Genomic DNA, 15,536 nt, shown 5'->3' on the forward strand with positions numbered 1-15,536 from the left:
TAAAGGCTTAGGCTGTTTTTGCACAAAACAGCATAATTTATGAAATCATATATTATGCAAAATCAAAAATCAAAGCACAAAGTGGCGAATGATTACTGTAATTTAATGAAATGCATCTGTGTGTATGTGTAAATAAGTATGACTGAAGGTATATTGCAATCCTGGTAAATGCCAAATTATTGGTATACGTCTTGTATTGATGGCTCTAATGTTGTCTAATGTGAGGAAGACTTGGCAGTATGACAAAGTGCAGTAGTATAAGCAAAATAAAATAAACATACCTCTTGAACGGGGAACATTATTCTACTTTTACATACGCATTTTATGCAAGGGCCTGGATAAATAACATAAACTAGCCACGTGCACTAATAGCGTGAACATGAGTGTATGAGTGAATACAAAATAAGGCTTGAGAGGAAGTCCTTTTCCTTCAGGGAGTGTTTTCTTTTCAACTGCTACACACACACACACACACACACACACACCAATCCACGCATACATGCTCTCAGTGCCAGGCGGAAGTTTTGATAAATTTGGGCAGACTGAGTGTGTGCATGCTCTTCACGGCCACCCAGAAGTCCGCAGCTTTGAAGAGCGAGCAGCTGGTCACATGACGGAGATGCTTTTGGCCTTCCACTTTGGGTTTGTCAGCCTCAGATGGCTGCTTTTTGCTGTGTATGTGTGCATGTGTGAGTCTCCCCTCCTCACTTTCAGTGTCCAGAGGGACGTCTGCAGCGATCAGACGTGTAGACGAGCGTGATTAGGCCGCTGCTGAGCATGAGGATGCTAACACTTCATGAATATTTTAGGGGGCGCAGCCTTTGAACCCCGCCAGCCCAAGTAGGTCAGGATTTGTGCGCACCAAGGAGCGGCTGTTTTTGCAAATGTTTTTGGACTTGTTTGCGTTTTACGGAGGAAAATATACCACATTTTGGCAAGATCTTTTTTTTCCCCATAAACTCTCAAGTTGATTTTCTTTATGTTGATAAACACTGAGAGTGAATTCAAAAGCAGCCATTGCTGATAAATTGTTTATTACCATTAAAGTGGAAGATGTATGCTGCAAATCCAGCTACAAAAAGAAAATTAAAAAACAGCTAAGCTCAAAATAAACATGGAAAATGTTGCTTTCAAAAAAACTGGGAAGATTAGACTTCAAAGACTAAATCAACTACAATAATAGTGTTTACTTGTTATGCAAGCTTAAGGATGCAACAAATGATTATTTTCAATTAATCTAAAGCCTGTTGTTTCGATTAATCGAATAATCAGTTTGACTCGAGATGGACCCAATCCCTATGTAGCAAACACCACCATATATTCACAAATTAGCACCAGGTGCACATAATAAGGAAAGTAAACAGAACAAAACAAAGCATAAGTACTACAAAATAGTACATAAAAATGACATTTGAATATAATAAGCATACAATATATTTTGCACTATCCCACTTTCTTGCTTTCTTTTAATTATTGTACATTTCCAAATATGAAATTCCCAGAATAAAATATAGGCTACAAGATTTTACATGTTTTTTGTTTACTGTTTAAGCCCTTCTAATTAGGGGATTTTGGGGGCCAAAATGCCTAAAAATGTCATGCCCAAAGTAAATGTAAAGATCTTATTGTGTAGCGGCATTGCTATCGGCTTGTTTGAAAACCCCAAGACTCAAAATCTGTCTAAATGCAAGTGACACTAGAATACACTAGAAATGTACGTATACAGGCTAACCAACTTTAGGCTCAATAATGTCTGGAAAAGGGCTGAACGGCGTATGAGTGGTTAGTTCGCAGGCCTCACAGCTCGGAGACATGAGTTCAATTCCACCCTCGGCCATCTCTGTGTGGAGTTTGCATGGTCTCCCCGTGTATGCCAAAAACATGCTAGGTTAATTGGCGACTCCAAATTGTCCATAGGTATGAATGTGAGTGTGAATGGTTGTTTGTCTATATGTGCCCTGTGATTGGCTGGCGACCAGTCCAGGGTGTACCCTGCCTCTCGCCTGAAGACAGCTGGGATAGACTCCAGAAATTGAATTGAATGAATAAATAAATGTCCGGAAAAATATACACATTTGATAAAAATAATGAAAGTGTGTTTTTAAGGCGTAGTGCAGACTACCGGTAACTATTTACATTTACTGGATCATGGCCGACGTAACAGGAACGTTTTTGTCTGACTTTTATATGCTGTTGGAATACTGTGAGGCTTTCGAGGTGAATTACGTCTACTTTTTATATTTGAGACTAGTCTAACATTAGTATTTACACATGGTGCAGTTAATAATGTATGCTGGAATGGTGTATATCAGTCCAATGACGTACAACATGCCTAGGCTCAGTACAAAATTGACCATATTGGAATACTTCCAACTTCCCAGCAGTCTCTTTTCTTTAGTACAGATAAAAGCTTATATTCCATTATAATAAAAGTAAAACTGCTAATAAAAAAAATCGTTTGTTGTCATGGATGGAACTTTTTGGATACTGAGCGTTGTGTGACTCAGCACCTCCTCCGCCTCGCTCTTTACCTTGGAAGTGTGCAATATTTTTTCTGTCCAACTCACTCATAGATGTATAACCCGTGGAGCCAAAAGAGTGAGTTAGTCAATTAGCGAGGTGTGTTGAGTCGAGGCTTGCCTGTTCAACAAAATTAGCTCTAAAGAAGCTGTATCACCATGGTAACTTAGGCTAACTTATAGCCTGGTCTAGACCAGATTACGTATGTCCAGACTTTCATCATAAAACTATGACTATGAATAAGTAATACTACTCAACTATGAAACCACCACTCTTTTACTATGCAATTCAGTTAGAGCTGACGTCACCATTTATTGATAACCCGATGGATGTGGGAACAAAAATAATTCAGGCAGCACTACAACGAGAGTGGCCACTTTGTGATCACACTTCTTTATAAGAGCTGTAGATTTGTAGCTGCGAGAATAAACAATATTTGCTCACTTTTTGAGCTGAGCATCAGCAAACGTTAAATATTTCATTTACATTTTAAAAACATTTTGTAGTCATTAAATAAATTTAATAATATTAATGCTATTAGGGATGTCCGATAGTTATTGGTACTGATAAAAGCTGTGTTTTCAATAGCGATAATTATCGGACCGATATCAGCATAAAAATGCAATATCAGTATCAGATTTTTGATTTTTGATGATGAAAACCGATATTTAAAATATTTTGTATACAATACATACTGTATGTGTTCATTCCACCACAGGAGATATGTTACACATATCGGTATCAGCTGATATCAGTACTGGAAAATGAGAGTTGGATAATATTGGCATTTCGAACATCCTTATATAATCTAATATTATATTCATTCATTCATTCATTTTCTACCGCTTTTTCCTCACGAGGGTCGCGGGGGTGCTGGAGCCTATCCCAGCTGTCTTCGGGCGTAAGGCGGGGTACACCCTGGACTGGTCGCCAGCCAATCACAGGGCACATATAGACAAACAACCATTCACACTCACATTCATACCTATGGACAATTTGGAGTGGCCAATTAACCTAGCATGTTTTTGGAATGTGGGAGGAAACCGGAGTACCCGGAGAAAACCCACGCATGCACGGGGAGAACATGCAAACTCCACACAGAGATGCCCGAGGGTGGGATTGAACCCTGGTCTCCTAGCTGTGAGGTCTGCGCGCTAACCTAATATTATATTGTATTATATAATATTAATATATATAATAATATATAATATTATTTTGTATTATATAATATTATATTTTAAATGTTATTATATTATTAAATATCCTAAATAGTATAAAAACTTAATAAAATATGCAAGCATAAGCCTTTATTACACAAAACATGTTTTTTATATTGTTTTTTATTATATCTTTCCTTTTACATGTGGCATTGACCACTTATGAAAGGCTTTCATATTTAAAATTTTAATATTTATTATGAATTAGTATTATTAGTATAAAGGTCATTATTATCCTGCATTATTTGTGCTTCCCTGTCCGCACATTGCGGTGTGTCTAGCTCCGTCCCTTTGAGGTAGCGTACCACAAAAGATGTCTGAATATTTTCATACCTTTTAGCAATTTTGGTCCAAAGGAAGCAGCCACAAAATTGCGTACTGGAGCAAACCATGCCGCTGAGTGCAAACGTGTCTTTTTGTGTTGTTTGACATTGTGTTTGTGTATTTCTGTCACAGCGCATTAATAGACGGACCACAAAGTTAACTAAGTGTGCGTGTGTGTTGACTGTCTGACTGTCATTCTAGCTGGTGTACAGACGCAAGGCCTCGCCAGTTAGCGGCATTGTTGGGTATCACCTTACGCTTACGCTGCTTCCAGCTGCCTCGCGCCTGCCAAAGACCACTCAAATAGTGTGTGTGTGTGTGTGTGTGTATGTGTGTGTGCTTTATTTCACCTCCAACAACCCACTTAAGAGTTGAGCGCCTGGTTTGGGGAGCTGCTGCTCCATTGTTGATGCTATTGTGATGTAAATGAATAATAACATTTTTACACATTTTACACACTTACTAAACCTGATTTTGCACACAATTCCTTTATTTATTTAACAAAGGACTTAAGTGAAGTCTTTGTGCCGCTTTTCCAGTTATGTATCCATTAGAAGCAGCAGAATTAAAAATAAAAAGCTGCTGTAGTCTTTTGTTTGTGTGAATTAAAGATATTATTCTAACATGACTCTCAGAAGACACATTTCAACACAAAGAGAACAACAATGGCATTGAGCACAGCATTTAAGAAACTTTATGATAACATACGGCTGCATAATTTTGATGATTTAAAATGATATCAGCCGTAATATTTGATAGCTGGTTTCTGCTTCTGCACGGAGGTGCCAATGTAAGATAAGCCAGCTTGCTCCTTTCCCTTTAAATCCTCCTGCGTCGCTTGACGTGCATGTCTAAAAAAAATCTAACCTCGTGGCGATGCGGACTATAAATTGTATTTGTATAAATTGTATTGTATATTGTACTATAAATTGTATAAAACTGTAATTGAGTGGCTGTGTATACGACTGGTTCAGGGGGCGTCTTCGGAAATGCCTTCTTCAATTTCAGGTTGTTGTAACACATTGATTAGTTCCAACAATATCACAGCAACACTCTCCATCTCTCTTTAATTGCCATTGTTTACCCGAGACAAAGGAAGCTAACAAGATAAAGGTGAATGAGAGTTGAGGTTGTTCACGTTTGAGACACAGCCTTGGTCCGACTTCTGCTGATGACTTACAGTGAAGCTTGATTCCGGTGAAGCGACACCAGAGTGTGCTAGTTCCTGTGCTCCTGTGTCAAAAGTTAACATATTTGAACAGCGCAAGTGTTGTTTATTAAATGTTTTAAAAGTGTGGTCTTTGTGAGCACATTTTTAATTAATGTTGACGCTACCTTTAATTGGCTGCGTCCTTCATCACATTTAATTAATGGAGTCCTTGCTATAGTCAACTTGTCTGCCGCTTGCTCGAGTGCTACTCTTTTTATTTTTATTTTATTTTGTGCTCTTATTCATACCTGTTACTTGTGTGTGTGCGTGTTTTGTTGTGTGTGGGAGGTAGTGTTACCACCAAACTTAAATTAAAAACTTTTTCCCCACTAAACATTTCTATCGCAAGAGAAAATAAATTCCTTTATCTATATTTGTATCCACCAAATTTCACAGATATTGTCAAAAACCCTATTGAACCCTATGCCAAAAACCCTAAATGTACATCCACAAGAGTGGAGTTTTTTTTTTTAATTGTCTGTCCACATAAAAAGACAAGGGCAAATCAGAAATCTCAACAAGTTACCACGGCTGACTTGGTTGTGCCTTATAACTCCTCTGTTCATCACGATAGGGAGATATTATATGATCTATTACATATACATTATCTTTAAAATCAGCACTCACTTGCATGGAGTGTTGCGTCAATGTTATTCTTTATTTCCTGTGTGTGTTTTAGGGGGCCATCGCATGAAGAGTCAATAACTAAATATTCTGTTGTGAAAGAAGTTTAGAAATATGAGATAATGTTGCACCTTTCTTATTAAACAAACCAAAAAAGTCAGTTTTACCCAACCACACGCCCGCAATGAAGTCGTAGTTCCTGAAAATCTCCATTTTTTCTAAAAGCTGTTTTTAAGTTTGCATACATACGAGAGGACAAAATGCACAAAAAAATACTCTGTGTGTTTATACTCTTTGACGACATAAAAAGAACAAATTGTATATTTTTGACACATCCAAATATGGAATACAGACGATTCACGACCCTACAAATTTCATTCATTCATTTTCTACCGCTTTTTCCTCACAAGGGTCGCGGGGGATGCTGGAGCCTATCCCAGCTGTCTTCGGGTGAGAGGCGGGGTACACCCTTGACAGGGCACATATAGACAAACAACCATTCACACTCACATTCATACCTATGGACAATTTGCAGTCGCCAATTAACCTAGCATGTTTTTGGAATGTGGGAGGAAACGGAGTACCCGGAGAAAACCCACGCATGCACGGGGAGAACATGCAAACTCCACACAGAGATGGCCGAGGGTGGAATTGAACCCTGGTCTCCTAGCTGTGAGTTCTGCGCGCTAACCACTCGACCGCCGTACCGCCCCTACAAATTTCAAATACATTGAAATAAAAAAAAATATATTTAATTTTAAATGTATTTTTCCTCCAAAAATAGGCAGACCTTCTGCAAAAAACACGTCTCATTCACCCAAAGTCAATGTCCATCTTCTTCCGCTTATCCGAGGTCAAGTCGTGGGGCAGCAGCCTAAGCAGAGAAGCCCAGAATTCCAAGGCCACTTCGTCCAGCTCCTTGTGGCAGATCCCTGATGCGTTCACAGGCCAGTTGAGAGAAGGTGTCTCTCCAATGTCTTTCCTCAGGCCTCCTACCTTAGGAGCAGCGCTTCTACTCTGAGTTTCTCCCAGAGTTTCTCGCACCTTATCTCTAAGGGAGGGTCCAGCCACCCTATGGAGAAAACTAATTTTAGTCTTTTATACCCATGATCTTGTCCCTTCGGTCACGACCCAAAGCTCTTGACCATAGAGAAATGTAGGAACGTAGATCAGCTCCCTCTTCACCACCAATGTAGAGTCTGAATCACTACAGATGTCCATCTCGCGTTCCATCCATTCTTCGCTCGTGAATAAGACCACAAGGTACTTAAAGCTATAGGTGGGATTTTTTTACATGGAGTTGCTTGACAATCCCCATCAGCAGTGTAGTCTATTAACAGTGACTTTTCTGGGCAAACCCTGGATTCGGACTTGCTGCAAAAAGAGTGGGAAAAGTAATGCAAACTTTATGTTTGGACAGTAACTTCTCCATTGAAAGGAGAAGGTTCTTCTTGTGTGTGGAGAACTTTCCATCTTCTTTGTTTGTCTTTTTTCTTCTTTGCTCCCTTTGTTAGACACTGGCTTCCTGCGGTGAGCACGGCGCTGCCCAGGCACATGTTCTGTTGCTGGTCTGATTACAGCTTTGTCGTGGTGCTGACATTGGCTCGCTTCTTGAAACACACACACCCCCACTCGCTGGTCCAGACCAGAAGTTCCAGCAGCTCTGCCAGCGACTACCGCGGCATGACTTCACCCGGCAACCATTCGTTGCGTCAAACAAAATGCCTCTGTCACCAGAAAAGGGAGAAGATGAGGAGGCATGTGCACGTGCAGTAGTGGTGCAGATGCTTACATGTTTAGCACCACAGTTTCAGTTTCCTAATTCTAGGTTTTTGTTCTCAAATGTACACGATGGGGCGAGGCCGTGATTTCATATCAGCTAATAATCACATCTTCTACAACCTGTACAGAGACGCTCGGATGGAAATTGCTGCAGATAAAATAAACTAACGCAACCCAGCAATTACTTTTATTGTCCTTACCATCAAAGTCGTCCAATTTAGTGGAGGAGAGCCTGCCTCGAAAATGCTCAGCAGCAAAGAGGTACAATATTTAAAGGATGTGGTTTTTATTTTGCCTCTTAAATGGAAGTTTTTATTGGGAAGTTCTCAACAGAATGTTTAAAAAATAACTTCATAAAATTAAACACTAAAAGCAAAAAGTCTTCAGTAAAATTCCAAACACGCAGGAAAGGGAAATGTTCTTTTATTATTTATTTACATGTATTTTTTATTTTTATTGACTTTTGGTGTAAATCAGGTATAATAGTAGCATTATGGTTTTGGTTAGGGTTATGTTTAAGGTTCACAACTAAACATACTGACTGAAAACTTCACTTTTCAAAGCGGACACTTTAAAACTTGCTTGAATACAATTTGCATAGAAATGACGTGTGATGCTGGGAAATGTGGAATTGCGTGAAGAGTGGGAATTTTTGGAATGTCAGAAATAGATAGACCTGACTGTTTTGAATGAGCCAAATGTTTTCATGTCTGAATGCAAGAATGTAAGAATTTTCAAGTTTAAAGGGAATTTATAGTTTATTGAAATACTCTCTCTGCATTTTCATTTAATTAGCACACAGGCCATACAACTAGGAGACCCTGGTTCGATTCCCTGCTCGGGTCATCTCTGTGTGGAGTTTGCATGTTTTTCCCGTGCATGCGTGGATTTTCTCCGGGTACTCCGGTTTCCTCCCACATTCCAAAAACATGCTAGGTTAATTGGCGACTCCAAATTTTCCATAGGTATGAATGTGAGTGTGAATGGTTGTTTGTCTATATGTGCCCTGTGATTGGCTGGCGACCAGTCCAGGGTGTACCCCACCTCTTGTCCAAAGGCAGCTGGGATAGGCTCCAGCATATGCTCATGAGGATAAGCGGTACAGCAAATGGATGGATGGATTATCCTGAATGAGTTGCATGTTTTCATGTTAGAATGGTTTGAACCGGTTGAAAATTTGAAACTCATGAAAATTGTCCATTTTGTTGTGAAAAATGTATGTATGGAGTATGTAGCAGTTTTTGTAACTGTGTCAATAAATCAGCCATTTTCATTTTGGAATGGTTTGATCGGTTGAGAAATGTGGAATTTATAGACTGAATTGGATCATTTTGGTGCAGACTAACAGCACTTAAAAACAAATATTGACTCGTTTCTTGGTGTTGCAGGAGCGTCTGCACTACGAAACGTTGAGTCACCACCTGGGCAAGCTGGGCGAGGATGCTGGGAAGATGGTTCATCGAGTCATTGACCTCACCAGACCAGAAGATCTGGATGGTGAGTAACCACTCAACGTTTTCTTCTGCTAAATCACACTTAGGCTGACCTTGCTAAAATAGATGCAGTTGTACTAGAACACTACAGGGAGTAAACAGAGTAACTTCAATCCAAGGATCGAAGAGTTTGCTGCACATCCATGGAGGTACTCAGCAAGTACAAATATTTATTGTCGAGCCGAGGAGGGACCTCGACAAACAGAACATTTCAATGTCAACATTTGAGTCTGTCCAACATTTTGTTTTCATTCATTCAGCAAAGCTACATTCTCATTTGGTTTGCCGCACACAAAATATAATGCTTCTTCAACTTAAGAGGAAAAAATTCTCCTCATTCTGTGACTGACCATCATCTTAATTCCATTAATTTTTATATCATTTTTTTATATCACTAATAAACAGTGCCAGTTCAAGTTAGGGTCTTGAGACTAAGAAAGACTAAGAAATCTCAAACACATGCAAGACTCTGTATGAGAGCCTCAACCACTTGGATTGATGTTGTTGATGTTTGTGTATTGTGCTGTAAAAACAACAAGTTAGACCCAGATATCAATATTTTGTCCCGCCACCACAACTAATACAAGCATGAATAAATACTCTGTAGAGAGGAGAAGGTACTATGGCTTTGGCTATGCTCACACTGCAGGTTAATTCCCATTTTGTTGCATATGTGACCTGTATTTGATTTTATCTGAAGTCACATTTTTTGGTAATAATAAAATAATGAACAACCACATAAAAAAACAGATTTTAACCAAATAAAAAAATAAATTGTGCATCATACCCTGTATGTGTGAACGTGGTCATAAAATGACTGAAGCCCCTTGGTGTTCCCATAGGAAGTAACATCACGGAAGCGCGAGTGTTCCGGGAGGCGCGAGGCAGGAACAACAGCGAGCCGCACATCAAGAGGCCCATGAACGCCTTCATGGTGTGGGCTAAAGACGAGAGGAGGAAAATCCTGCAGACTTTCCCTGACATGCACAACTCCAACATCAGCAAGATTCTAGGTGAGGGTTTCATGTTACTAGGGATTCAAATACGACATATATATATTGTCGTATTATCATACAGGGCGAGTAGCTACTTATTTTCCTCACTGTCCATCTCCTCTATTGGATGTCCTTAGTTGCTAACTCCTGAATGAAATGGTTGATTCCTTTCCGTTTTGTCCACTTTCCTGTCTTCACCTTGACTGCATGGCTTCTCGGCGCCACTGACTTGAAGGCATAGATGACGTAGAGCACAGTAACATGATGTTATCCACTGGGTCAGCCTCTGTGCTCATTGCCGTCACAGTGACTACAAAAGGACTACATTATTATTAAATGTTTAATAATTCATGTTCAATATTTTACCTACATACATTAGCATCTTTAGTGTCGTTAAGCTGGAGCTGGTCATCGTTTTGAGCACAGACCTAAACCTTGCTTTTTAATGCACAAGACTAGACACACACAAACTAAAAGCACGTCTAAAAACTTCAAGGTAGGGTTTAACAAGAAGAAACTGATGTTTGAGTTGGTCACCTGTTCAGACACAGTCTCAAGTTCTTGTTTTTTAATGCACAAGATTAGACACATGCAATCCAGAAAATGATAAATTCAATTAAAATGATAAATTCAATTAAAATGATAAATTAAATAAATGTTACACTTAGGAGGAAAAAGGCTAATAAATTGACAATAAAAGCACAAATACTGCGGATTTCAGAAAACAAAAGATGGAATGATACAGCACTCTACAAGAAGCAATGAAGTCTGTAAAATTAAATAATAAAATAAATAAATAAAATCCACAAAATTGTTACAACTATAATGATGAAAATGGTAATATTAATGATTATTATAATAATGGTGATAATAATAACAATAATAATGATAAAGATTATAACAATAATGATAATAACAATAATAATATTACAATTATAATAATAACAGGGGAAAACAAGACTGTGGCATGAACATGATTATATCTTGCAAACAGGGGTAGGTATTTATAAGCTTTTTCTTCAGCCTACTCCTTTTGGGCTTGTGATCAGATAGCAGAATACAAATGTAAATAATGGAAATGTATATTTTGATTGATGTAAGAAATGCACTGTAATGTTTCATATATTTGCCCAAATTAAAAACAAAAAAAAACTCATACCAGCAAGCTGACGTATGGAGGGTCGGCGGTCCTGTTTAGAAGTACAGTAGAGTAACCAAATAAAGGACATGGTGTTTGTACTTTGATTAATGTGTACAATTTATGTGTGACATTATAACACAGCTGCACTTTGGCTTCTCTGTTTCCGCCTACACTAAAGTGTGAGGTCTCTTTGTGATGAACGTTGATAAACAGCAGCCAGTCTTGTGATTCAACGTCCGCCCCCCTCTGCTTCTGGATCGTCCAGCTCAAGCAGTTGCAATTTTTGTTACAAATATTGAGGTTCTTTAAAGTTTTCAAGCCGGTGGTACATGGAGGCAGAGTGGTTATATTTGTGTACAATGCTAAATATCTATATCTAATAACTGTGCCATGACATCGACCAAAAAAATGATTGTTTTTCATGAAAATAACAATTTATTTACAAATATGACCTATTTGCAATTTTCACATTTGGAACTGCACTGTGTGTGTTTGTGCACATGTTTGACATGCATGTGCACGCTTTAAAATTCCCCTTCGATGTGTAACCTTGTGCTTGCAACACGCTTTGATGCTTCTCAGCTTCCTGCTTGCTGTGGAGCGCTTATTACATGGGAAAGATGCATGATGATGATGATAATAATAATAATAATAATAATAATAATAATAATAATAATAATAATAATAATAATAATAATAATAATAATAATAATAATAATAATAATAATAATAATAATAATAATAATAATTGCCACCTTACGGCTTAAAACTGCACTAAACATCCATCTACCAATCCATTTTCTATACCGCTTATCCTCACAAGGGTCGCGGTGGGTGCTGGAGCCTAGCTGGGATAGGCTTTGGGCGAGAGGCGGGGTACACCCTGGACTGGTCGCCAGCCAATCCCAGGGCACATATAGACAAACAACCATTCACACTCACATTCATACCTATGGACAATTTGGAGTCACCAATTAACCTAGCATGTTTTTGGAATGTGGGAGGAAATCGGAATACCCGGAAAAAAAACAAACATGCACGCATACAGACTCCAGATGTCCAAGCGGAGAATCAAACCCAGGATCTGCCTCATTGTGGTCTATGTGCTAACCACTATCCACCGTGCCGATCACTAAACATGATCTATTCTATTGTGTAGTTGCATCATCATCTCTTTTTGCCTGTCACACAAAATTAATGCAAAAGATGTATAAATACGTCTTAGGTATTGGGTGTTGAAAAAAATTTATAAATACTGTACATTTTTAGCAGCGAATGAGTTAATATACACATTCTATACATCCATGTAACCAGAAGAATGCCACCTAAAACCTCAGCCAAGAGACTGAAGAACTGTAGCAAAATGTGAGGCTTCTCCAACACTAAATGTATCATTCCTCTACCCGTTCCTCTACCATCTGGCTATGCCCTATTAGGTTCTCGCTGGAAAGCCATGACCAACCAGGAGAAGCAGCCGTATTACGAGGAGCAGGCCCGCCTCAGCAAAATCCACTTGGAGAAGTACCCCAACTACAAGTACAAGCCACGGCCCAAGAGGACCTGCATCATTGACGGCAAGAAGCTGCGCATCGGCGAGTATAAGCAAATGATGCGCTCGCGACGCCAGGAGATGAGGCAGTTCTTTGTTGGGTGAGTGGCTACAGCTAGCAAAGGGACATTGATGGCTTACAGCTATACATTTGCGGTTCGAACATCGCATAGGGATGCGGCGGTTGATTGGCCACTGATTAATCAGCTGATTTCCGTAAAAAAGCCTGTGATCGGCATATTCCGATAAATGCCTTAGAACAAAAGCTTATCACCTCTGGCTAGCAGTACCGCAGCCTTCAGCCATGTCCCCCGTGGGAAACTTGCCTTTTGTGAGACTGATATAAAATTCAAAACATGGCACAAAAAATATCTCGCAGGGGGTGCATGTTAGTTTGAAGAACAAACACTTGATCGAGCTTGGTGTTTTTCATTGTCATGGTGCAGCATCAGTCAAACGGGAGCCAACGCAGCTAAAATGGTGGACAACACTCGGCCGTCAGAAGGCTAAGTGAATAACCTAAAAATAATTGAATTAATAGGACTAGATGACCAGCCTTTTTCTGCGGTGGAAGACAATGGGTCCACCGACTGCTTTCTGATATATTACATATTATATTATACTCCCCTACTACACATACCGTATTTTCCGTACTATAAGTCACAGTTTTTTTCATAGGTTCCTGCGACTTATACTCCAGAGCGACTTATAAATGAAAAAATATATATAAATCATTTGACAGACAGCCACAAGAGGGCACTTTCGCACCGATATCTCCTACTCCTTAACAATTCAATATTTAAACAGAAGACATTAGCTTATAAAGACAACTGAGAACGACAAAAAATGAAATTATCATCTGAAAACAGTAATCGAGCAGCAGAGAGAAAGTTTGCAGTAAGTGAGAAACTTCTTAGGGAAAACAAAAGTTACTCTACTTAAAACTGTTGTTATGTTACATAAGCACTGCACAACTTTTTTGTTTATGTTTATTTTTTGTGTAGCTGAATAACCATTGTGTTAGCATATCTTACACTTATTCAGCCTGTTCTATATTATTTGATTAATTTTGGAACTCGCCTTCCAAGATGATATAATGTCTGTTTTGGTAAAGTAGTTTGGAAAATAAATTACCCACAAGAAATGCGACTTGTACTCCAGTGCGACTTTCAACCTAATTATGCATTTTTGGCAATTAATTTCCTACAAAATCCAAAATTTCTTGCTATTATTCTAGTTTGATTATTCATTATACTTAACAGTATACACAATTTGTGTGCGTAATTGTCTTTTTCCTGGCGCATGACATATTGGAAAAGAAAGATTCCAACTTTGTTGAAGAGAACGTGCCTCTTTGTCGTCGCTTCTTCTAAATTCCCTGCACTGCTTTTCCCAGCCGGAGAGAAACATGTGCTGCAACAGGAGAAACAGTGGCATTGTGCTAATCTAATCCAGGCGGTCGTGTGTTTACAGCCGTCAGCGTCTTGGATAGATTTAGCAGAGGCTTCCAACAGCAGCCATGTTTAATAGCGTGTCATTTATGAAACGAGGACAATGGCGGCCGCAGACAGCGGCGGTGGAATAAGAAATGTAAGCAGATGTTTGAACGCTACATTTACTGTGTGTGGTCAAGCTAATGCAAAGACGACGAGGCCTGCTCTTTCAATCAGAGCTGCACCAACAAGACCTCTGTTGTTTTTTTCACCTCCAGTAGGAGTCGGCTCTCCACAGCGCGGCGCCGTAATTGACTCAGGCGACACCGGAGAGAGAAAATGTCCTTTGGCGGTTTCCGTAGTCGAGCATGAAGTTCATGCACATTCATGCTAGTGGGAGGAGCCAATGGATGACATTAACATTAACAGTACTAATAATTATAATACTATGCCTTCTACAGTCGTGGAGGTTTTCAGTAAGTTTGCTGTTTCAGTGATTTTAAGATAATATAAGATATAAGATATGCCTTTATGATGCCTTTATTCGTCCCTCAGTGGGGAAATTTGCATTGCACAGCAGCAAGAATACAGAATCAGTTAAGCAGTTGGATAACAGAATAAACAATCCATCCAAATGTCGGCCCGCCCAGGGATCACACATAATTGTGGGTCCAGCCAAAATGGCATCTTATTGGAGGGCAGCGGGGTGTGCGGGGACTGCTGGGGTGCTGGGCACTTGGTGGGTGCACTCAGGGGCTACGGGGGTCGGGGCCAGCTGGGTTGACTGGCGGGGTTGGTGGTGTGCTTCAGCAATGTCCTGGGGTTTTGCTGGGGTGTCCGATGTTCCCACTCTTCTTTTGTTGTTTTGTCTTATGTAAGATTCTGTGATTATATGTGTGGGGAAAAAAATCACATATTGAATTGGTAACTGCTATGGCGTGGAGAAGGGGTAGGATTTAATAAGCTTTGCTTCTTCCTGCTCCTTTTCAGACATGTAGTATTGAGGTGTTGTGTGTGTGCATGTATGTGTATATATATATACGTATATGTAGATATGTGTGTATGTATATGTATGTATATATGTGTGTATGTATATGTATATATATATATATATATATATATATATATATATATATATATATGTATGTATATATAAATAATAATGTAACATAGTATGCATGTCTGAAATAAATTTAAAAAGCAGTACAAAATACACAATATAAAAAATAAACAATACAAACAACACAA

At 39.1% G+C, this 15,536-nt stretch overlaps 1 protein-coding gene across 3 annotated transcripts in view; it reads left to right on the forward strand.

Moving 5' to 3' along the window:
* The window catches only part of LOC131130813 (transcription factor SOX-6-like), a 119,026-nt gene that overhangs the window by 97,015 nt on the left and 6,475 nt on the right, over positions 1-15,536 (forward strand). For all 3 annotated transcript variants that reach the window (XM_058074833.1, XM_058074832.1, XM_058074834.1), the window contains 3 exons: positions 9,066-9,174; positions 10,013-10,183; positions 12,743-12,956. In XM_058074833.1, coding sequence (XP_057930816.1) covers positions 9,066-9,174; positions 10,013-10,183; positions 12,743-12,956 — 494 coding nt within the window. The remainder of the gene's footprint in view (positions 1-9,065; positions 9,175-10,012; positions 10,184-12,742; positions 12,957-15,536) is intronic.

Source organism: Doryrhamphus excisus, chromosome 6, assembly GCF_030265055.1.
Source record: "Doryrhamphus excisus isolate RoL2022-K1 chromosome 6, RoL_Dexc_1.0, whole genome shotgun sequence".
In the NCBI taxonomy this organism is placed as follows: domain Eukaryota; kingdom Metazoa; phylum Chordata; class Actinopteri; order Syngnathiformes; family Syngnathidae; genus Doryrhamphus; species Doryrhamphus excisus.